The sequence below is a fragment of the Caretta caretta genome, chromosome 18 (genome assembly GCF_965140235.1).
Source record: "Caretta caretta isolate rCarCar2 chromosome 18, rCarCar1.hap1, whole genome shotgun sequence".
Taxonomy (NCBI): domain Eukaryota; kingdom Metazoa; phylum Chordata; order Testudines; family Cheloniidae; genus Caretta; species Caretta caretta.
This window is the reverse complement of record NC_134223.1, coordinates 2290966-2314304: the sequence shown is the minus strand read 5'-3', so window position 1 is coordinate 2314304 and position 23339 is coordinate 2290966. Positions and strand designations below refer to the sequence as shown.

The 23339-nt window shown below is 52.4% G+C and overlaps 1 protein-coding gene across 8 annotated transcripts in view; it reads right to left on the bottom strand.

Moving 5' to 3' along the window:
* The window catches only part of ZNF362 (zinc finger protein 362), a 51222-nt gene extending 50404 nt beyond the window's left edge, over positions 1-818 (bottom strand). The window contains exon 1 of one of the 8 annotated variants that reach the window (XM_075121192.1): positions 724-818. In XM_075121192.1, coding sequence (XP_074977293.1) covers positions 724-803 — 80 coding nt within the window. In that variant the 5' untranslated portion in view covers positions 804-818. Of the gene's footprint in view, positions 1-59; positions 167-209; positions 402-723 lie in introns of those variants that run through there. The other 7 variants (XM_075121191.1, XM_075121195.1, XM_075121199.1 and 4 more) reach the window with 7 other exon arrangements.
* Positions 819-23339: the final 22521 nt, after the last annotated feature.

Below are 23339 nucleotides of genomic sequence, written 5' to 3'. Positions count from 1 at the left end.
AGGGAGCCCCCACCCCCGCCACCACGGCTGTCCTGGGGGGAGGGTTGTTGCATACAGACCTTGGTTTGCCTTAACTGCAGGTTTTTTGGATTTTGTTTTGGTTTTTGGCAAATAGACATAAAAAAAGAACCCCCGCCCGCCCCCCGCCCCCAAGCCGCGCTTGGGATGGTCTTTCTGGCTTTGCTGTGTCTGAAAGGCTCAGTTCAAACCTTCCGGGTCGCCTGCCGTTCACTTCTGGGTTCTGCAAGCACCAAAGCCGCGCGGCGCGAGCCGAGGCGGTCGGAAGTGCACGGACCCCCTTTGGGAGGGAGGTTTCGGGGGGTTCTTCTCCTCCTCCCTCTTTGCTGGTGTCTGGGAGCCTCCTCTTCCCCCCCCATCCCTCCTTCCGGAGTCTGGCAGAGAGCTCCCAAAAATGGGCAGACACAATATTCTAGTAAGAGATGGGGGAGGGAGCCTTTGGAAAAGAAAAACGGGGTGGGGGGGGGGGGGAAGCGGCCGCTGCGTGCGAGAGGAGCGGGGGAGACGGGGGGCTGCAGCCGGGCAGTGCCCCGGCAGAGTTTGCAGGGCTGTGGAGGCCGGGCTTGGCTCCCCCTCCCAGTCTCTTGACTCTCCTTGATTATTCCGCCCCCACCCCCCAAAAAAAAAAAAAAAGTTGCCCAGTGTTTCCCTTCCTGGCCCTAGAGCCAAAGCCGACCACACCGGAGCGCTGATCTGTCACCTCACCCAGAGTCTTGGGAAGCCAGGATTGTACACGGTTCTCCATGTCCTCTCCTGATGCACCATGAGAACAGTTCACTTTGCATGACAATAGCCCCTCTTTTCCGCAGCGCTTAAAGTGCTTCACCAAAGTGGGGAAGTGAACACACTCTTTGTGAACACAGCCCTGTTCTTTTTGCGAATACGACTTACACGGCTGCTACTCTGAGACACTCTTTGTGAGGTGTCCTACAGCACCTAGCAGAATGGGGGCCTGGTCCACTGCTAGTACCTGAAATAATCATTCTTATCCCCATTTTTCAGATGGGGAAAATGAGGCACTGAAGCGTTTTCTCCACAGGGAGTCAGTGGCAATGTTGGGAATAGAACCCAGGTGTCCTGCCCCCTATTCCCCAGCTCTATTTGAAAAATGAGAAAATGCTGCCCATTTTAGTCCTGATGAAAGACGCCCTTCCTGGCACTGTCCCAGCTTCTCTTACTGTTTGGAAAGATATAGTCAAAGTAATTTGCATAAATTTTAAAAGTAATTTTCCCTGCACAGTTCTTCATTAGCACCTGCTTGGGAAGTTGGATAGAGAGTTGGGTCCTGGTTCTGCAGAGTCACTCCTGGCAAGCAAAGCCCCATCCACTTTAATTTATGCTTCACATGAGCACAGCCCCCCGCCTCCCCAAGTGCAGTTCCTTATAGGATTGGGGCCACAGACTGAATCAGTTTCTCTCTCTCTCTCCATTTCCATCACTGCAATATCTGTGCACTGTTATTATGAGCATTGTATTGGCTTTGTTATTTAATATTTGTCTAGTGCAAAAAATGTGCTAGTTGCTACAGAAGCAGGTGCTAAGCCAGAAAGTTAAGAATCACAGCAAATTATCTTCAAAGGAGCAAAATTCTGTGCCCATCTGCAGCCACATGCTTCCAAATGGGTTCTTTCCTCTGTAGGCTGCTTTGTTACTGTTCATGGGTGAACTGCTTACTGTCCACATGGGGTAGTATCAGAGGGACATTCTTTGGGGATGGATGGACATGGAGCAGGCAGGGTGGCGTTAATTTATTTTATAAGGTTTAAAGAATTCCTTTGGGAACGACTCTGACCAAAGTAATTATATGCACTTCACTGTGGCAGAGAGAAAGGTAGGTTTCCGTTTGCTTGTTGGAGCATTTTCAGTGTCTGTCTCAGGTTCTCAGCATGCTCACAGCTCCAGCTGTGGGATAGTGGGCTGAGCATGGAATTGGGCATCCAGAAATAATTAAAAAGTGCTGGATAAGCACAAAATATTATTAGAACCCCATTCTGAGTATCCGCTCAGCTGCCACTTGCTACAGAATGTTCTAATCCATGGGGCATTTTATTTTGTCAAAAGATTTTTAAATCGCCTTTAAAATATGGCTATTGATCACTATGCAATGGATATTTTCCATCACATTTCTACTACTCCAGTTCCTCACCCAGTGCTCCAGTCCAGCAATCCCTTCCTCAGGCAAGTGAGGAGTTCAGGGATCAAGTACAACCTTTGTAAGAACAAACCTGCCAGAATCTCAGTGTAAGGCTAAAGAAGACCCTGTTAGACTGTAAATCCTAGAATCATAGGAATGTAGGACTGGAAGGGACCGTGCTAGGTCATCTAGACCAGTCCCCGGCACTGAGGCAGGACTAGGCATTATCTAGATCATCCCTGACAGGTGTTTGTCTAATCTGTTCCTAAAAAACCCCAGTAACGGAGCTTCCACAACCTAAGTAATTTGTTCCAGCGATTAACTATCCTTACTGCTAGGAAATTTTCTCTAACGTCTAACCTATATCTCCCTTGCTGCAATTTAAGCCCATTACTACTTGTCCTATCTTCAGTGGATAAGGAGAACAATTTATCACCCTCCTCTTTATAACAACCTTTTAGGTATTTGAAGACTGGTATCATGTCCCCCTGTTAGTCTTCTCTTCTCCAAACTAAACAAACCCAGTTTTTCAATCTTTCCTCATAGGTCATGTTTTCTCTGCACCTTTAATCATTTTTGTTGCGCTCCTCTGGACTTTCTCCAGTTTGTCCACACCTTTCCCAAACGGTGGTGCCCCAGACTGAACACAGTACTCCAGTTGAGGCGTTATCCGTCCTGAGTGAAGGCATTATTTCTCATGTCTTGCTTACAACCCTCCTGCTAATCCATCCCGGAATGATGTTTGTTGTTTTTTTTTTGCAACAGTAGTACATTGTCCTTTACTTTTGTTGACTCATATTTAGTTTGTAACCCACTGTAACCTCCAGTCCTTTCCTGCAGTACTCCTTCCTAGGCAGCCATTGTCCATTTTGTATTTGTGCAACTGATTATTCCTTCTTTAGTGGAGTACTTTGCATCTGTCCTTATTGGATTTTTATTTATCCTATTTATTTCAGACCATTTCTCCAGTTTGTCAGGATCACTTTGAATTCTAATCCTGTCCTCTAAAGTGCTTACAACCATAGGCGCCAACTCCTACTGGCGTGGGAGGGTGCTCGACCCCCCTCTGCTCCCGGCCCTGCCCCCGGCCCTCCCCCACCCCTTTCCACCCCTGCACCACCCCTATTCCAACCCGTTCCCCAAATCCCCACCCCAGCCCCACCTCCTCCCCTGAGTGCGCCGCGTTCCCGCTCCTCCCCCATCCCTCCCAGAGCTTGTAAAGCCACAAAACAGCTGTTTTGCGGCAGCAAGTGCTGGGAGGAAAGTGGGGATACAGCACGCTCAGAGGAGGAGCTGGGGGGGGGAAGCTTGGCTGCCGGTGGGTGCACTCACCAATTTTTCACGGAGTCAGCGCCTATGCTTACAACCCCACCCAGCTTGGTATCAACCACAAACTTTACAAGTATATCCTCTGTGCCATTATTCAAATCATATATAAAGATATTGCATAGAACCAGACCCAGGACAGATCCCTGTGGGGCCCCACTCATTATGCCCTTCCAGCTTGATTGTGAGCCAGTGATAACTACTCTCTGAGTACAATTTTCCAACCAGTTGTGCACCCACCTTATAGTAGGTTCATCTGGGCTATATTTCCCTAGTTTGCTTCTCCAAAGGTTATATGAGACAGTATCAAAAGCTGTACTAAAGTTGAGATAAATCACATCTACTGCTTCCCCCCATCACAAGGCTTGTTACCACCTCAAAGAAGGATATTAAGTTGGTTTGACATCATTTGTTCTTGACAAATCCATGTGGACTCTTATCACCTTATTATCTTCTAGGTCAGGGGCGGGCAAACTTTTTGGCCTGAGGGCCACATCGGATTTCCAAAATTGTATGGAGGGCTGGTTAGGGGACGCTGTGTCTCCCCAAACAGCCAGGGGTGGCCCAGCCCCTGCCTCCTATCCAACCCCCCCACTTCTTTGTCCCCGATGGCTCCCGCAGGACTCCTGCCCCATCCACCACCCCCTGCTCCCAGACCGCCCCCCGGACTCACCACCCCTGACTGCCCCCTGCCTCCCCATCCAACCCCCCTCATTCCTGACTGCCCCCCCTCCGGGACCCCTGCCCCATCCAACTCCCCTGTTCCCCGCCCTCTGACCGCCCCGACCCCTGACCACACCCTCGAACTCCCCTGCCCGCTATCCAGCCCCCCTGCGCTCTGCCCCCTTACCGCGCCGCCCAGAGCACCAGGTAACTTTGCAACAGCGGCGCGCTAAGACTGCAGGGGAGGTGGAAAGCAGTGGGGGAGGGGCCAGGGGCTAGCCTCCCCAGCCAGGAGCTAAGGGGCTGGGCAGGAGGGTCCCGTGGGCCAGATGTGCCTGCGGGCCGTAGTTTGACCACTTCTAGGTGGTTACAAAGGGATTGTTTGATTATTTGATCCATTACCCTTCTGGGTGCCAAAATTAAGCTAAGGTTTGTAATTCCCTGGGTTGTCCTTATTCCCCCTTTTTATAGGTAGGTACTATATTTGTTCTTTTCCAGTCTTCTGGAATCTCTCCTGTCCTCCTTGAGTTCTCAGAGATGATTGCTAGTGGCTCAGAGATCTCTTCAGCCCAGCCAGTTTCTTAAGTATTCTAGGATATATTTTGTCATGCTCTTCCAACTTGAAGACATCTAACTTGTCTAAGGCCAGGTCTACACTAGACATGGCATGGTTTGGGCATGGCTACACTTGCAGATGTAGAGCGCTTTGAGTTAAACCAGCCCTCGGAGAGCGCAGCAGGGAAAGTGCTGCAGCCTGTCCACACTGACAGCTGCAAGCGCACTGGCGTGGCCACATTTGCGGCACTTGCAGCGGCATTGGGAGCGGTGCATTGTGGGCAGCTATCCCACAGAGCAGCTCTTCCCATTCAGGCGCTGTGGCTTGTGGGAAGGGGGCGGGGAATGCAGGACATTCTGGGTCCTGTCCCAGCGCCCCGTGATGCATCAGTTCGCATCCCAGCAATTCCTGTGCTTCCATCCATATTTGGCACCATCTTTCAACGTTTTTTGTACTGCGCGCTCTGTCTTCCCTTTCGGTCTGTGGGAATGGAGCCCGAACTGCTGGGGAATATGCTGACGAGTCTTGCCAGCACATCAAGTTTGGCAGTCGAGTTACTCCTTAAGATCCAAAGTGACAGTGAGGACTTCGACAATGATATTGACTCGAGTAACGCATATGACACAAGATTGCTTGTGGCATTCATGGACATGCTCACCACCATGGAATGGTGCTTCTGGGCTCGGGAAACAAGCACTGAGTGGCGGGATCACATCGTCATGCAAATCTGGGATGACGAGCAGTGGCTGCAGAACTTTCGGATGAGAAAAGCCACTTTCATGGGACTGTGTGAGGAGCTCGCCCTCACCCTACGGCACAAGGACACAAGATTAAGAGCTGCCGTGATGGTGGAGAAGCGGGTGGTTATTGCAATCTGGAAGCTGGCAACTCCAGACAGCTACCAATCAGTCGCTAAGCAGTTTGGAGTGAGGAAGTTGACCGTTGGAATCGTGTTGATGCAAGTTTGCAGGGCCATTAATCGCATCCTGCTCAGAAGAACCGTGACTCCGGGTAACGTGCATGACATTGTGGCTGGTTTTGCACAAATGGCTTTTCCTAACTGCGGTGGGGCGATAGATATTCCAATTCTGGCACCAGCCCATCTAACCTCAGCGTTCATTAATCGGAAGGGCTATTTCTCTATAGTTCTCCAGGCGCTTGTGGATCGTTGTGGGCATTGCATTGACATAAACACAGGCTGGCCCAGAAAGGTGCATGACGCACGCATCTTTTGGAACACTGACCTGTTCAGGAATCTGCAAGCCAGGACTTTTTTCCCAGACCAGAAGATCACCGTAGGGGAAGTCGAAATGCCCATTGTGATCCTTAGAGACCCTGCTTACCCTTTAATGCCATGGCTCATGAAACCCTACACAGGAAGCCTTGACAGCAGCAAGAAGCGGTTCAACAACAGGCTGAGCCAGTGCAGAATGACTGTGGAGTGTGCTTTTGGCTGTTTAAAGGGCTGCTGGCGCTCTCTGCATGGGAAGCTGGACCTGGCCAATAATAGCATCCCTGCAGTTATATCCGCGTGCTGCATCTCCATAACATTTGTGAAGGGAAGGGTGAAAGATTCACTCAGGCATGGAACTCAGAGGTTCAACACCTGGAGGCTGAATTTGAACAGCCAGAGAGCAGGGCTATTAGAGGGGCCCAGCGCGGGGCTGAAAGGATTAGGGATGCCTTGAGGGAGCAATCTGAGGCTGAAAGACACCAGTAATGTCTGGTGCTCTGCATGGGAGCGAAGTGCAGCGGTTCCAATGTTAGTAGGAATCTGTGTTTGCTACGTATGATACACTGACTTGCAGTGCCTGTTGCTTTCCTGGGCTAAGGTATCTTTTATGTTAGGCAATAATAAAGAATGTTTTCAAAGCAAAAACATCCATTTATTGAAAAGAAACACAGCTGCTTGGGAAACAGAAAGGGCAGGGGGGTGGGGGAACAGTACAATCACAGGTTTGCGTATGTCCCGTTATCATACTCAGCCTTTCTGTCTGGAGTGCCATGCAATGAGTGCTACACTTCAGGATGGCTAAAATGCCTGGTGATGGGGGTTGAGTGCAGTGGGTAAGGGTCATAGTTTTCAGGCCTGGGTGGTGAAGCTACAGGTATTGGAGGCAGCTGGTGGCAATAAGAACCCGGATGTTGGGGAAAGTGGGTTGGAGGTGACATGGGGGCACAAGGGAAAGAGGCCAGCTCTTTGTAGAAAGGGCAGGTCGAAGGGGCAGCACCAGAGCAGCTGTTTGCCTCGCGGGCTTTGCGGTAGGCATTCCGCAGCTCCTTCACTTTAATCCTGCACTGCAGTGTGTCCCGCTCATGGCTCCTTTCCAGCATGTCCCTTGATATCTGCCTGAAGGTAACGTAATTCCTATGGCTGGAGCACAGCTGGAACTGGACAGCTTCCTCCCCCCAAACACTGATGAGGTCCAACACCTCGCCATTGCTCCATACTGGGGATCGGCTGGCGCGTGGAGGCATGGTCACCTGGAAAGATGTGCTGAGAGCACTCCACGCCTGGCTGAGCAAACAGGAAGGGGATTTTCAAAATTCCCAGAGAATTTAAAGGGTGGGTCTGACGGGTGCTCACCTGAGGGCAGGGCAGTAGAGTTCAAAGCAATGACCAGAGTGGCTAGCAGAGGCATTGTGGGACACTTCTGGAGGCCGATCAGAGCGCACTAACAGACCAGGGCATCCTCAGTGGTGCCATGGTGCTCCAGCGGGGGGCACACCAAACATTATTCCACTCACCGAAGTGAAGTACCAGGACCTTTGTAGCCACGGAGTCAGAGCGGTTTACGTGCCTTGCCAGTGTGGACTCATCGTGAGTTAGAGCGCATCAAAGCAGCCCAGGGCGCCCTAACTCCCATGTGAAGCCATGCCCTTAGTTTGACCCAACTATATCGCTCAGGGGTGTGAAAAATCAACACCCCAGAGTGATGTAATTAAGCTGATCCAACCACTGGTGTAGACAGTGCTAGGTTGATAGAATAATTCTTCCCCTGACCTCTCTACTGTCTCATGAGGAGCTGGATTAACTGCAGCAATGGGAGAACCCCTCCCGTAACTGTAGTGAGTGTCTACACTGAAGCACTGCAGTGGCAAAGGTGCAGAGTCTCCAGGGAAGACATAACCTAAGTAATTCTTCACTTGTTCTTTCCCTCTGATCCTACCCCATTCACTATGTGAACTGTCCGGTCACTGCTACCCTTTTGGGTGAGAACGGAAGCCAAAAAGTCATTTAACACTTCGTCCATTGCTGCATTTTCTGTTATTGTCTTTCTCTCCTCATTCAGTAATGGGCCTGCCCTGTCCTTGAATCGTAGAATCATAGACCCAAAGGGTAAGAAGGGACCATAAGGGTCATCTAGTCTGACCCCCCGCCAAGATGCAGGATTTGTTGTGTCTAAACCATCCAAGACAGATGGCTGTCCAGCAAAGGAGCTTCCACAACCTCCCGAGGTGTCTGTTCCATTGGCCAACTGTTCCTACAGTTAGGAAGATTTTCCTGAAATTTAATCGAAATCTGCTCTGCTGTAGTTTGAACCCATTGCCTCTTGTCCTGCCCTCTGTGGCCTTGGCCTTTCTCTTGCTTCTCCTGTGTTTGTAAAATGTTTTCTTGTTACCTTTTATGGCCCTAGCTGGTTTAAGAGGACCCTGAGCCTAGTGTGCATGGGGGGTGTTTTGGTGGCTCCTGTGATGGGTGAGGGCTAAAGGACAGGATGGGCCAGGTCCCATGAGATTTCCAGCCACCACAGGACTTTCAGCATAGGCTTGAGGTCTTGCGGGATTTAGCATGAGAGTTGGCGCCATGAGAGAAGCCTGTGCACAGGGCCACCTCCTGTTTGCTGGTTTCCAGCTGCCTTTCCACCCTCCGTCCCTTATCTAGCAGGCTGTGCTCATCACCACTTTGGGGCTGGGAAGCAATTTTTCCCCATATCCCCAGACTGGCTGGGGCTTTTTGCCTTCCTTGTGGCAAAGCCTAGGGGTTGGGGCAGTCAGAGAGCTGGGTTCTCCCCCTCCCTAAGGGCAAAGTTTGGACCCGTAAGACAGCCATTTAGTTGTCACAACTTATGGCTGAAGCCCAGTGCAGGAACTCAATGATTGAAGCTCCATATCCAAATGTAGCATAGTGGGCATCCTAAGGGCATCTTCTTACGAGAAGTGAGCATCATGTCTAACCTCCTAGGGACAAATGCGATCCAAGGGCTGTAGCAAACCCTGGGGGGTCCACCCCACCGATGTGCTTGATGGTGATGCTGGCTGGGGGGCAAGATCCCCTCTCCCCAGAGCCCATGAAAGGAGGAGGGATGCAAGCAGGTAAGTAGAGGCAGCCAGAGACCCTCCTAGTGTGATGATTAGCTCCTCTGAGTTGGGAGCTGCCAAGAGCTGGCAAAGGATCAGTGGGATGCGAGTAACTGCGCTGAGCTGGCCCCCACAGGAACCTTGGAGGTAATCTGACTAATAGCACTGTGGGCTGGATAATCCCACATTGCGTGTCTTTACCTCCTTCTGCACCATTCTGATTTTGTCCCTACACCCTTGTGTTGGTTTTTAATATTCATCCATTGTGATTTGACTTAGGTTCCCCTTTTTTCATGACTCTTTTTTGACTTTCAGGTCTTTGGAGATCTCCTGGTCAAGCCAGGGTGATCTCTTGCCATACTACCTATCTTTCTGATGGATTTTTTGACAGGGTAGCAAGCCCTGTGGATGTAGGAAGCAGTAGACGTGGTATATCTTGACTTTAGTAAAGTTTTTGATACTGTCTCGCATGACCCTCTCAAACAAACTAGGGAAATACAACCTAGATGGAGCAACTATAAGGTGGGTGCATAACTGGTTGGAAAATCATTCCCAGAGAGCAGTTATCAGTGGTTCACAGTCATGCTGGAAGGTCATAACGAGTGGGGTCCCGGAAGGACCGGTTCTGGTTCTGTTAAATATCTTCATCAATGATTTAGATAATGGCATAGAGAGAGTACACGTATAAAGTTTGCGGACGATACCAAGCTGGGAGGGATTGCATGTGCTTCGGAGGATAGAATTAAAATTCAAAATGATCTGGAGAAATGGTCTGAAATAAATAGGATGAAATTCAATAAGGACAAATGAAAAGTACTCCACATAGGAAGGAACAATCAGTTGCACACATACAAAATGGACAATGACTGCCTAGGAAGGAGTACTGCAGAAAGATCTGGGGGTCATAGTGGAGCACAAGCTAAATATGAGTCAACAGTGAAACACTGTTTAAAACAAAAAAACACCACCCGAACATCATTCTGGGATGTATTAGCAGGAGCGTTGTAAGCAAGACATGAGAAGTAATTCTTCTGCTCTACTCTGCACTGATTAGGCCTCAGCTGGAGTATTGTGTCCAGTTCTGGGCACCACAATTCGGGAAAGATGTGGACAAATTGTAAAGGGTCCAGAGAAGAGCAACAAAAATTATTAAAAGTCTAGAAAACATGACCTATGAGGGAAGATTGAAAAAAAAATGGGTTTGTTTAATCTGGAAGAGAGAAGACTGAGAGGGGACATAAGTTTTCAAGTATGTAAAAGGTTGTTACAAGGAGGAAGAAAAATTGTTTTCTTAACCTCTGAGGACAGGACAAGAAGCAATGGGCTTAAATTGCAGCAAGTGAGGTTTGGGTTGGACATTAGGAAAAACTTCCAACCTGTCAGGGTGGTTAAGCACTGGAATAAATTGCCTAGGGAGGTTGTGGAATCTCCATCTTTGGAGACTTTTAATAGCAGGTTAAACAGACACCTGTCAGGAATGGTCTCGATAATTAGTCCTGCTTTGAGTGCAGGGGACTGGACTAGATGATCTCTCGAGGTCCCTTCCAGTTCTATGATTGGGGTAGTTTGCTCTTGTGCCCATAACATCTCTTTACAAAAATGGCCAACTCTCCTGAAATCTTTTCCCTTAGACTTGCTTCCCATGGGATCTTACCTACCAATTCTCTGAGTTTGCTGAAGTTTGCCTTCTCAAAGTCCAGTGTCTCTGTTCTACTGTTTTCTCTCCTGCCATTCTTTAGAATCATGAATTATGTCATGAGCACTTTCACCCAAGCTGCCTTCCACCTTCAAATTCTCAAGCATTCCCCCTAGATTTGATTCTGACAATTAGAACTTCTCACCTAGTCACTTTTTCCACATCTGTAATAAAAAGTTGTCTCCAATGCATTCCAAGAGCTTGTTGGATAATCTGTGCCCTGCTGTATTATTTTCCCAACAGATGTCAGGAGAGTTGAATTCCCCCGTCTCCACCAAGTATTTTGCATTGGAGGATTGTGTTAGTTGCCTAAAAAGAGCCTCATCCACCCTTTCTTCCTGCTTCGGTGGTCCATAGTAGACCCCTACCATGACCTCACCCTCATTTCTATTCTTTTATCCTTACCCACAAACTTTCAACAGATCTGTCTCCCACTTCTATCTCAGTGGGAGTGTCTATATCTCTAATATAGAAGGCAAAACCTCCTCCTTTCACCCCTTGCCTAGTCCTTCCTAAACAAGCTGTACCCTTCTATACCAGGTTTCAGAGTAGCAGCCGTGTTAGTCTATATTTGCAAAAAGAAAAGGAGGACTTGTGGCACCTTAGAGGCCAACCAGTTTATTTGAGCATAAGCTTTCGTGAGCTACAGTATGCATCCGATGAAGTGAGCTGTAGCTCACGAAAGCTTATGCTCAAATAAATTGGTTAGTCTCTAAGGTGTCACAAGTACTCCTTTTCCTTCTATACCAGTATTCCAGTCATGTGAGTTATCCCACCAAGATTTGGGCAGCCAGGCATTCACCTGCAGGATGTGTCTGTCTCTGACTGGGTCCCTACCCTTAACCAGAATATAGTAAGAAGTTGTTTTTTAAAGGAACACACAATTGACAAATCACACTTTTACCTCCACCCATCCAGCTCTCTCCCAGTCTAGCAGTAGCCACAGGCTCAGCAGGGATCATGCAAGTGCTTTTCAGATCATACTTTTACCTACTCTTATTACAAATTACACTTAATGCCCTGATCCTGCAAAATCCTAGGCATCTGCCTAAGTTTACTCAGGTGAGCAATTCCATTGAGGTCAGTCGGACTACTCCCATGAGGAGTACAGGATATGCATACACTTTTGTTAGCATCAGTGTCAAAGATTTCTGTAAATTCTCTATTTTTTCCAATGCATTTACTTGGTGCATTTGACAGCGCTTCGTGTGTAGTTAGTTTTCACTGTCTGCCCCACAGAGTCAGTTAGACTCTGACCCTGCATTTACATTCCTGCTTACCTTTAGTCATGTGAGTGATATCCCATGTGTATGGCCCCATCCTGCAATCGCTTACACACTTACTTGAGCATATGCATAACAAGTAATTGCAGGGACTTAGTTTCCCATGTTGTCCGTGCAGGTTTCACACAGCAACAGGGAAGGGAAAACATTTCAAAATGTGATTGAGTTTTACAATTCAGGTCTTATCTGCCTGTTTTCTCCGAGAAAACTAAGGAGAACTGTAGAATCACTAGGATTAGGACATTGCAAGTAGCAAGGCAGTATAACCTGGGCATTTGGGAGTTGAAGGGATTTCTGTTCAGACCCTGGGTTTCTGTTAACCAACGTTCAACTCAAATACCTGGCACACAGTTGAGAGGAAAGATCTCTTTTGTTAAAGATTGTGCATCCCCACACCTTCAATGAAGTGCCACGAAAGCTCCCACTTTAGTTCTCTGGCCCTCCAAGGGGACCTGCAGGATAACAGGGATGATGAGAGTTGATGAGCTTGCTATTTCTTAGGGAAAAAATAAGCATAAGGAAAAAATCTTTACAAAATAAACAAACACTTTTGAGGCCTTCTGTATCCATCATAAAGCAAAAAAAAAAAAAAAAAAAAGCTTTTCCACCCTTTTACAAGCAGCCACTTGGTTGTGCCTGTTGAATACGATGAGAGAGGAGAGAGCAAGCTTTTCATAACCATTCTTCATTTCTTCAGGCTCAGAGAGAAAGCCAGCATTTCCCCATCTCTCCCCCACACCCCGAACTATCCAGCTCTCTCCCAGCCTAGCAGTACCTGCAGGCTCCGTGCGGAGCGTGCAAGTGCTTTTCCTAGACCTGGAGTCCCTAGCACAAAGGCAGATCATGCCGTCCCACAGGGGTAAGGGCAGGGGATTGCCCTGCCCTCTCCCTCTGAAAGGCCACAGGGACCATATAGGTCCCCAGGGATCAGCATAACCATGGAGATCTATGGGAGGCTAGGGCCACCTGTGCAGCAACCACGCACCTCTACAGCTCTCCTGGAACCATGCTACCAGGCACTTTTCCATGCAGCTTCAGCTCCTCTGTCCCTCTCAGTAGGAAGCTTGTCCCAGAAGAAATGCAGCCCCAGGGAATGGTCATAGGGCTGAGGGATATGGTGTGCATCCTCTCTGGCTCTGCTCCCCAGCCTACCTAGTCTCCACCTTGTGCCCCATCCTCTGCATAGTGCTGTGCAGGCAGCCGGAGGTTCCTTTTCATGCACAGATTCTGGGGGTTGGGAGGACAATCTGGACTACTGGGCGTGAACATCTGAAACATCTACCATCCTATTCCAGGAGCCACAGTAACATTCATATATCATTTCCCTTTCAAATATTCTGTTATTTTCCATCTCGTTTCTAGGCTCCCAACCTGCTATCACCATACAGTCTTTGGCAGATCCAGTCCATTAAGTGCAAGAGTTAATGGGATAAACCAAAAGCCCTCATCCACCTGCTAGCCTGGAAGAGCTGGAGTGCAGCAGATAGGTGGGTGAAAGGTGTTGGGGCCTTCAAACAATTACTTTTTAGTTAAATCACATGTTTTTTAAAAAGGATAGTTTTAAAGGGGGCTCCAAAGAGGTAGGATACACAAATCTGAAATATCCATATATAGTCACACTGTTTGGGGAATATATATTAAAATTAAACTCACCATTTGAGAAGCATGGGAGCACATTTTGCTGGTCACTTTGCACACTTTGAGCCTCAACACTCCAGAAGTCAGTGTATATTAATTCCCTGAAGCATGCTGCTATATGCTTTTGCATTGACATTAGGGAATCCAAGCTTTAAAACTGACCAAAGGAAGTAACTTTTGCCTACAGCACACAGTTAGCCCATGGAACTCACTGCCACAATATATCATGGTTTAGTAGGATTCATAAAAGGACTGGACCTTTATGTGGTGTGGCAGAGCTCCAACCTTGTCCCTGTGGGTCCCATGCTTCCAGGCAGTTTATGCTAGTTTCAGAGGCTCACTGCAACCCTCCATATAGCCCTTCTCTCTCTAGGGCTAGGGATGAGCCTTGTTCATCAGTAGCCAGTAATGGAGGTTGGTGAGAGAATTCCCCCAGTCTCCGTTACTCCTACAGCCTCATGCCAAAACAGTTTAGCCTCCTGTCCTGACAGGGACCTGTTTTCCCCTCCCAGGAGATGTTTCTGTAGTGGTGGGTTGGGGAGAACCCGGGCCCACCCTCTACTCTGGGTTCTGGCCCAGAGACCCTAATGATAGCAACTGTTAGTAGCCAATCTTTCACTGCCAGAGTTGCTACATTTCCCTGGGCCACTTCCCCACAGCTCTCCTTTTTCTCCCTTCCTAATGACTTGAGGGTGTCTTCATTAACCAATCCTCCAGTCACACTTTCTCTTCTCTGACTCCTCTCTACCTGACTGGAGTGAGCCCTTTTATATTCTCAGAGGGGCCTTAATTAGAGTCAGGTGGTCACATTAGCTTAATGGCCTCACTTGACTCTTTGCAGGTTAATTGGAGTCAGGTGTTCTCATTAGGCTGGAGGAGCCCCTGCTCTGGTCAGTCAGAGAAAGGAATCCTGTTCAGCCAGTGGTCAGTAGATCTGTCTTCGGCTCCTCTGCTGAACTTACTGGCCTGGAGGGAGGAGGGAGATGGCTGCTCTTGTGGCTGGGCCTTGGGTCCTTGCTGCTGCTCCAGACACCCCCCCCCCTCCCTTCTCTGCTACCTGGATGCTGGCGGCCGCTGGAACCCCCGTCCCCACCCTTGGTTGCTGCTGCTCCAGTTACAGCCCCTTGGAGTGGGGCCTGCTGGCCCCGCTCCCCGGAGGAGGGGAGTGAGGGACCCTAGCCCTGGCCGTTGCTGCTGTGGACACCACCATCACCACCACCTCTGAGGGGTCCTTTCTACCTGCCTGGCCACCAGGCTGCTGCCCGGGAGCTGCTGGAGCCCCGGGGAGGAGAAGAAGAGGACCATCCACTCCTGGGGGAGCGCACAGGGACTCTGCAGACCACTGTGGAGGGGGCCTTAAGGCTGAGTAACTTTTGAACTGTGCTCTTGTGGTGGGGGTTTTGACTGTGTTTGTGGGGACATAGGGGGTGTGGTGTGGAGCCTGCCCCCCAGTCCATCTGTGTCCCCCCCCCCCCACCACCGTCGGCGCTGCCCCTCCACCACCCCCAGTGGACACTTACCATCTGCCTCAAGCTCCTGCCTCTGGGACTCTGCTGCTTGCTTGGCCTGCCGCCCCCTTTCACCACCTTTTTGGGCCTGAAGCAGCAGCCAGCCCACACTGACTCTTTGCAAGCGCACGTGGGCGCATGTGCCCCCCCCCGGACTGACCCCCTTCAGCAAGCCCCCAGCTTTGTCCCTTGCTACCTGCCCCATTTGCCCTTTGCAGCCTTTTGCCACCCCTTTTACCCTAGCACCTCGCTAGCTTCAGTCTGTTTGCCCCGCCCCTGCCTCTGAAGCTGGCCCCTTGGTTCCCTGTCCTACCTCCAGCCTGGTTCTCCCCCTCCCCGCGTGGTACCCCTGCCCTCATTGGCCCCTAACTTAGTGCGCCCATGCCCCCTCCCATACGCTTATGCCCTTCCGCTGTTTCAGTTTGCCCCTATCTCACTGCACCCCCCTAATGTTGTCATGACCCCCCTCCCCTAGTGCAGCTAGAGGAGCTGGATTTCTATCCTGAGTCGGTGACTGCCCCCCAGAAGCCCTTGATAGCCCCCCTGTCCAGCCCACCCCTTTTGACGCCCTCCTCCTCTCCCTGCAGCCTATGGGGGAGGAGTGGTTGACCTGCCTCTCCTTTCCCCCTCCTCTCTCTGGTGTTTTCCTCTCCCTCCCCACTCATTATGGCAGGGGACAGGGCGGGTGGGGCCCCTCCAGCAGCCCCGGCTGCCCCTCCCCCAGCTGCCCCTCCATCACCCCCCACCCCAAGCCTCTACCTCAACCGCTGCTGCCAAACAACCTGCCACTGCTCCCGCTGGGGCGCCCGCCGCGGCGGGCACCGGGGTGACCTTCCTGCTGCCACGTCCCTCCCCCCCTCAGATTTTGGGGGAGCCCCCCCAGCCGGCAGGAAGGGCCAGGGTAAGAAGAAGGGGAAGGGCCCCGCTAAAAAGACTAGGCCCTCCATGGCAGGGACTACCCCCATGACCCGCTGTTCCCTCCACCAGCTCTGCGGGTGTCCCTCCCCCGGCCCCCAGGGCCTACGCCCAGGTGGCAGCAGCCCCCCCGCCTGCCGCTCCGTCATCTCTCCCGCCCGCCGCCTCCGCTACCATCTATAGCGGCCAGGGACCCTTCCCCATCATGACCAGGAAGTACGGCGTCCGTTGCCTCCTGTTGCCAGCCTCGCCCCACGTGGAGACCTACGTGCGGGCGTTGGCGAGGGTGGTGGGGCCCACGGCCATTGTGGCGGCCTCCAAAATGTATGGCAAGGTCGTCGTCTTCTTAGCATCGGAGGCTGCTGCCCAGGAGGCAGTGGAGAGGGGCCTGGCGGTGGAGGGCGTGTTCGTCCCCCTGGAGCCGCTAGAGGACCTGGGCGCCCTCCTGGTCCTGACCTCCGTCCCTCCCTTTCTTCCCAATGCCGCCCTGTTACCTGCCCTCTCCACCCTGGGGAAACCCATCTCCATTATCAGCCCTCTCCCATTGGGCTGCAAAGACCCCGCCCTCCGTCATGTCCTCTCGTTCCGCCGGCAAGTGCAGCTTCAACTGCAGGGCACTGGCCCCGTCATAGCTGGCGCCCCTAACTGCCCGGTGCCCAGAGCCGCCCCTCCTCCTCCTCAGTCCACCAGTGCTCCCGCTCGGGCCCAGACGTTGCTTCCCCCAGTGTGCCCAGACGAGCGGGAGAGCCCCGCCTCTGCTGCCTGCAATCCGGCGGGGCCCCTAGAGGAGGATGCGGCAGGGATACTGCCAAGCATGGGAGAGCCCCTGCCTCAGGGGGAATCTTCCCTCCCTCATGCCACCCCACCGCTGCCTCCCACGGTCCCTGAGCCATCGCACCTGCCCCCAAACCCGACCTCTGTTAGCCAGCCCCCAGATGATGCCATGGAGGGCTGGGCCCTAGTCCAGGGGAAGCGGGGCAAGCAGAAGGCTCGAGCTCCGCTCCTTTCCACCAATGCGGAAGCCCCCCGAAGACCAGAAAGAGGGGCACCGATGCCGAGCCTTCTGCCTTGCCCACGGGTGCGTTCCATCCCCCGGTACCGGCTGGGGAAGACGTGGCAGCACAGGAGGGCAGTACCACACCTCCATTGGAGTCCCTTCCCTCCAAGGCCCCCGATGGAGCCCCTCCTGCCCCGTTCACATCTGGACCCCTGTGAGCCCCAAGGCGAGCGTCGCTTCGGGCACTGGCGGGGAGAACTCTGGAAGGAGAGTTCCCTTCCGTCTACGAGAAGATTGAGGCCCTGGGTCTGACCCTGGTCACCCAGGGGGAGGATGACCCTCTGCCAGCAGGCCTGGATCTGAGAGACCTCACCCCGGCCCCCCCTTCTCCATGCTCCCTCCCCCGAACCGCTGCTTCTGCTCCTGCCTCTGAGGGTTCCCTGGGCTCCTCCATCTGCCCGGCCGCGGGTGGCACCCTGCTGTCGGCCGCCGAGCCCACTGAGGCGACTGCCGGTGCCGTGCGGCTGGTACCTGAGCCCCACGGCCTGTTCCTCGTGGGCGTGGGGCAACCGACCTCCTTCCCGGGCAGGGACCCTACTGAAGGCTGTCCACCTTTCGATGCCACGGCTACTACCCCGGCTATGGAGCCAGAGCCCGGCATCACAGAGGGCCCCCTTCCCACCCCCCAGATTCCTGAGCGTGACCGAGAGGGGCCATTTCCCAGTGGCCTGGCTACTGGGGCCCAGGATCCTGCCTCTGCCCCTCTCCCTGATTCTGCTCCCGACCCCTGCCCTGCTCCTACTCTAGAGCCCTGCCCCTGATTCCAACCCCATCCCTATCCCCTCCACCTCCTGTGATGCCATTGCCACCCCTGGGGCCGTCATCTCGTCACTCCCAGATGATAACCCCCAGGGAGGAGCCTCTGTATTTCCCTGTCCTGACTCACCAGGGGCTGCTATCTTCCCTCTGCCGCCCCCAATTGAGCCGGGGTTTGAGGGGGGCCATGTGGCACCAGCCCATCAGGCGCCACATCGGGGGTCCGCCCCTTGTCTGCCCATCTCAGTGGGTCATGGGGCTGTGTCCGTGGTCCCCCTGGAGGAAAGCCGGGTGCTAGTGACCCTGGCCCCCTATAAGCTGCAAGAGGAGCTGCGGGAGTTCCTTGAAGACGTCCGTGGCTCCTGTAACAAGGTGCAGCTCACTCTCCAGCAATGGGGAGACTTCCATCAAATCCTCCGGGCCGCGAAGGCCCTCATGGGGGAGGGTAAAAGGACTGGGAAGCAGGCCGCTCGGGCCTACCAGTGGGTCCACTTCTTCCATGACTCCTTACTCACCCACAGGGTAGGTCATGGATTGTTGCGTGGCCCAATGGGGGCCACGAGTGTCCCTGCCGGCGAGGATCTCCCCCCACCCCCGCCCAGCCCTCCTCATGGTACCGCTCATCATAGAAACATTGAACACCTGGGGCTGTAGGATGGGTCTCCGCAGGTGTCAGGTGCTCTCCTTCCTTTGGGGCGGGGGGTACTCTGTGGTTTTCCTGCAGGAGACCCATACAGATCCAGCTGCCAAAGACAGCTGGTGGCTGGAATGGGGGAACAGGGTCTACTTTAGCCATCTCACAGTTCGTACGGCTGGAGTGGCGACCCTGTTCTCCCCTGACCTACGGCCCGAGGTGCTGGGGGTCGCCGAGGCTGTGCCGGGCCGCCTGCTGCACCTTCGGGTCCGTTTGGAGGGGCTCATGGTCAATCTTGTCAATGTCTATGCCCCAACATCGGTCCTAGAGCGGCTGCATTTCTTTCAGCAGGCATACGCCTTCCTCGGCAGTTTGGATCCTCACAAGTGCCTGGTCCTGGGCGGGGATTTTAATATGATCCTCGAGGAGCGGGACCACTCGGGGACCAAGCAGTGCCCGGTTGCCGCAGACATCCTCCGGGAGATAGTCGACCATCACTCCCTGGTGGATGTCTGGCGTGACCACCCGGACAACATCTTGATGTTCACCTTTGTCCGGGTGGAAGCCCATCAGTCCCACCACTCCCAGTTGGACTGCATTTATTTAGCACGCTTCCACCTTTCACGAGCCCACTCCTCCAGCATCTGGCTGTCCCCATTCTCTGACCATCATTTAGCCACCATGATTGCCTCTCTCTGCTCAGAGAGGCCGGGGCCGGCCTACATCCGATCATGTCAAAGAACTATGACGTGATCGGAATAACAGAGACTTGGTGGGATAACTCACATGACTGGAGTACTGTCATGGATGGTTATAAACTGTTCAGGAAGGACAGGCAGGGCAGAAAAGGTGGGGGAGTAGCACTGTATGTAAGGGAGCAGTATGACTGCTCAGAGCTCCGGTACGAAACTGCAGAAAAACCTGAGTATCTCTGGATTAAGTTTAGAAGTGTGTGCAACAAGAGTGATGTAGTGGTGGGAGTCTGCTATAGACCACCGGACCAGGGGGATGAGGTAGATGAGGCTTTCTTCCGGCAGCTCACGGAAGCTACTGGATCGCATGCCCTGATTCTCATGGGTGACTTTAATTTTCCTGATATCTGCTGGGAGAGCAATACAGCGGTGCATAGACAATCCAGGAAGTTTTTGGAAAGCGTAGGGGACAATTTCCTGGCGCAAGTGCTAGAGGAGCCAACTAGGGGGGGCGCTTTTCTTGACCTGCTGCTCACAAACCGGGTAGAATTAGTGGGGGAAGCAAAAGTGGATGGGAATCTGGGAGGCAGTGACCATGAGTTGGTTGAGTTCAGGATCCTGACACAGGGAAGAAAGGTAAGCAGCACGATACGGACCCTGGACTTCAGGAAAGCAGACTTCGACTCCCTCAGGGAACGGATGGCCAGGATCCCCTGGGGGACTAACTTGAAGGGGAAAGGAGTCCAGGAGAGCTGGCTGTATTTCAAGGAATCCCTGTTGAGGTTACAGGGACAAACCATCCCGATGAGTCGAAAGAATAGTAAATATGGCAGGCGACCAGCTTGGCTTAATGGTGAAATCTTAGCGGATCTTAAACATAAAAAAGAAGCTTACAAGAAGTGGAAGGTTGGACATATGACCAGGGAAGAGTATAAAAATATTGCTCGGGCATGTAGGAATGTTATCAGGAGGGCCAAATCGCACCTGGAGCTGCAGCTAGCCAGAGATGTCAAGAGTAACAAGAAGGGTTTCTTCAGGTATGTTGGCAACAAGAAGAAAGCCAAGGAATGTGTGGGCCCCTTACTGAATGAGGGAGGCAAACTAGTGACAGAGGATGTGGAAAAAGCTAATGCTTTTTTTGCCTCTGTTTTCACTAACAAGGTCAGCTCCCAGACTGCTACGCTGGGCATCACAAAATGGGGAAGAGATGGCCAGCCCTCTGTGGAGATAGAGGTGGTTAGGGACTATTTAGAAAAGCTGGACGTGCACAAGTCCATGGGGCCGGACGAGTTGCATCCGAGAGTGCTGAAGGAACTGGCGGCTGTGATTGCAGAGCCATTGGCCATTATCTTTGAAAACTCGTGGCGAACCGGGGAAGTCCCGGATGACTGGAAAAAGGCTAATGTAGTGCCAATCTTTAAAAAAGGGAAGAAGGAGGATCCTGGGAACTACAGGCCAGTCAGCCTCACCTCAGTCCCTGGAAAAATCATGGAGCAGGTCCTCAAAGAATCAATCCTGAAGCACTTGCATGAGAGGAAAGTGATCAGGAACAGTCAGCATGGATTCACCAAGGGAAGGTCATGTTTGACTAATCTAATCGCCTTCTATGATGAGATTACTGGTTCTGTGGATGAAGGGAAAGCAGTGGATGTATTGTTTCTTGACTTTAGCAAAGCTTTTGACACAGTCTCCCACAGTATTCTTGTCAGCAAGTTAAGGAAGTATGGGCTGGATGAATGCACTACAAGGTGGGTAGAAAGCTGGCTAGATTGTCGGGCTCAACGGGTAGTTATCAATGGCTCCATGTCTAGTTGGCAGCCGGTATCAAGTGGAGTGCCCCAAGGGTCGGTCCTGGGGCCGGTTTTGTTCAATATCTTCATAAATGATCTGGAGGATGGTGTGGATTGCACTCTCAGCAAATTTGCGGATGATACTAAACTGGGAGGAGTGGTAGATACGCTGGAGGGGAGGGATAGGATACAGAAGGACCTAGACAAATTGGAGGATTGGGCCAAAAGAAATCTGATGAGGTTCAATAAGGATAAGTGCAGGGTCCTGCACTTAGGACGGAAGAACCCAATGCACAGCTACAGACTAGGGACCGAATGGCTCGGCAGCAGTTCTGCGGAAAAGGACCTAGGGGTGACAGTGGACGAGAAGCTGGATATGAGTCAGCAGTGTGCCCTTGTTGCCAAGAAGGCCAATGGCATTTTGGGATGTATAAGTAGGGGCATAGCGAGCAGATCGAGGGATGTGATCGTTCCCCTCTATTCGACATTGGTGAGGCCTCATCTGGAGTACTGTGTCCAGTTTTGGGCCCCACACTTCAAGAAGGATGTGGATAAATTGGAGAGAGTCCAGCGAAGGGCAACCAAAATGATTAGGGGTCTGGAACACATGAGTTATGAGGAGAGGCTGAGGGAGCTGGGATTGTTTAGCCTGCAGAAGAGAAGAATGAGGGGGGATTTGATAGCTGCTTTCAACTACCTGAAAGGGGGTTCCAAAGAGGATCGCTCTAGACTGTTCTCAATGGTATCAGATGACAGAACGAGGAGTAATGGTCTCAAGCTGCAGTGGGGGAGGTTTAGATTGGATATTAGGAAAAACTTTTTCACTAAGAAGGTGGTGAAACACTGGAATGCGTTACCTAGGGAGGTGGTAGAATCTCCTACAGGAGGTCTTAGAGCTGGAGAGGTGTCTGGCCACCAGCCCTGAGGATCCGCCCCTCTGCGGAGCATGCCGGGAGAAGCGGGAGGAGCTCCAGGCCCTCAAAGATCATCGGGCCCGACGCGCCTTTGTTCAATCCTGCATCAGTCTCCTTCGGGAGATGGATCATGGCTGCCGCTTCTTCTATGCCCTGGAGAAAAGGAGGGGGGCCAAGAAGCACATAACCTGCCTTCTGGCAGAGGACGGAACCCCTCTCATGGATCTGGTGGAGATGTGCGGGAGGGCGAGAACCTTCTACGCAAGCCTTTTCTCCCCAGATCCGACTGATCCTAACACTTGCAGAGTGCTCTGGGAGGAGTTTCCTACGGTCAGCGTGGGTGACCGAGACCAGCTAGAGCTGCCTCTCACTCGGGCCAAGTTCTCAGAAGCCCTCCGTCGCATCCCCACCAATAAATCTCCGGGCATGGACGGGCTGACCATGGAGTTCTACCACGTGTTCTGGACGTCCTCAGCCTAGACCTAGTCACCGTCTGGGCCGAGTCTTTGCAGAGCAGGGTCCTCTCTCTTTCGTGCAGGCAAGCCGTGCTCACCTTATTGCCAAAGAAGGGGGACCTCTGCGATTTACGAAATTGGCGTCCCCTATTGCTCCTCAGCACGGACTACAAAGTCATAGCAAAAGCCATCTTGCTGTGGCTAGGGTCCGTGCTGGTGGACATGGTCCACGCAGACCTACACCGTCCCGGGCCACAGCATCCTTGACAACCTGTATCTGGTCCGGGACCTCTTGGAACTCTGGTGTAGGGATGGTCTGTTGTTCACCCTCCTGTCCTTGGATCAGGAGAAGGCATTGGACAGGGTGGACCATGGGTATCTCCTGAGCACTCTGCGAGCATTTGGCTTTGGACCCCAGTTTGTGGGTTTTTTCTGGGTGCTGTACACCTCCGCAGAGTGTCTGGTCAGGCTCAACTAGACCCTGACCGAACCAGTCAGCTTCGGGTGAGGAGTACGGCAGGGGTGCCCCCTCTCGGGCCAACTGTACGCTCTGGCAATTGAGTCTTTCCTCTGTCTCCTCCGTAGGAGGTTGATGGGGTTGGTGCTGCGGGAGCCGGAGCTGCGGCTGGTCCTGTCGGCATATGCCGAAGACTTGCTCCTCATGGTCCAGGACCCAGCTGACTTGGCGCGGGTGGAGGCTTGCCAGGCCATCTATTCAGCAGCCTCCTCCACACGATTTAGAGGGCAGGGTCGTAGAGCGGCTCCAGAAATGGACAGGACTACTCCGGTGCCTCTCCCTTTGAGGGAGAGCGCTGGTGTGCTTAATCAACTAGTCCTGTCCATGCTCTGGTACCGGCTCAACCGTCTCAGGGAAAGTCCTGGCCCCGGGTTTCCTGGCCAACCTCCAGACATCGATTCTGGAGTTCTTTTGGTCCTGACTGTACTGGGTCCCTGCAGGGGTTCTCCATCTACCCCTGGAGGAGGGAGGGCAGGGCCTGAAGT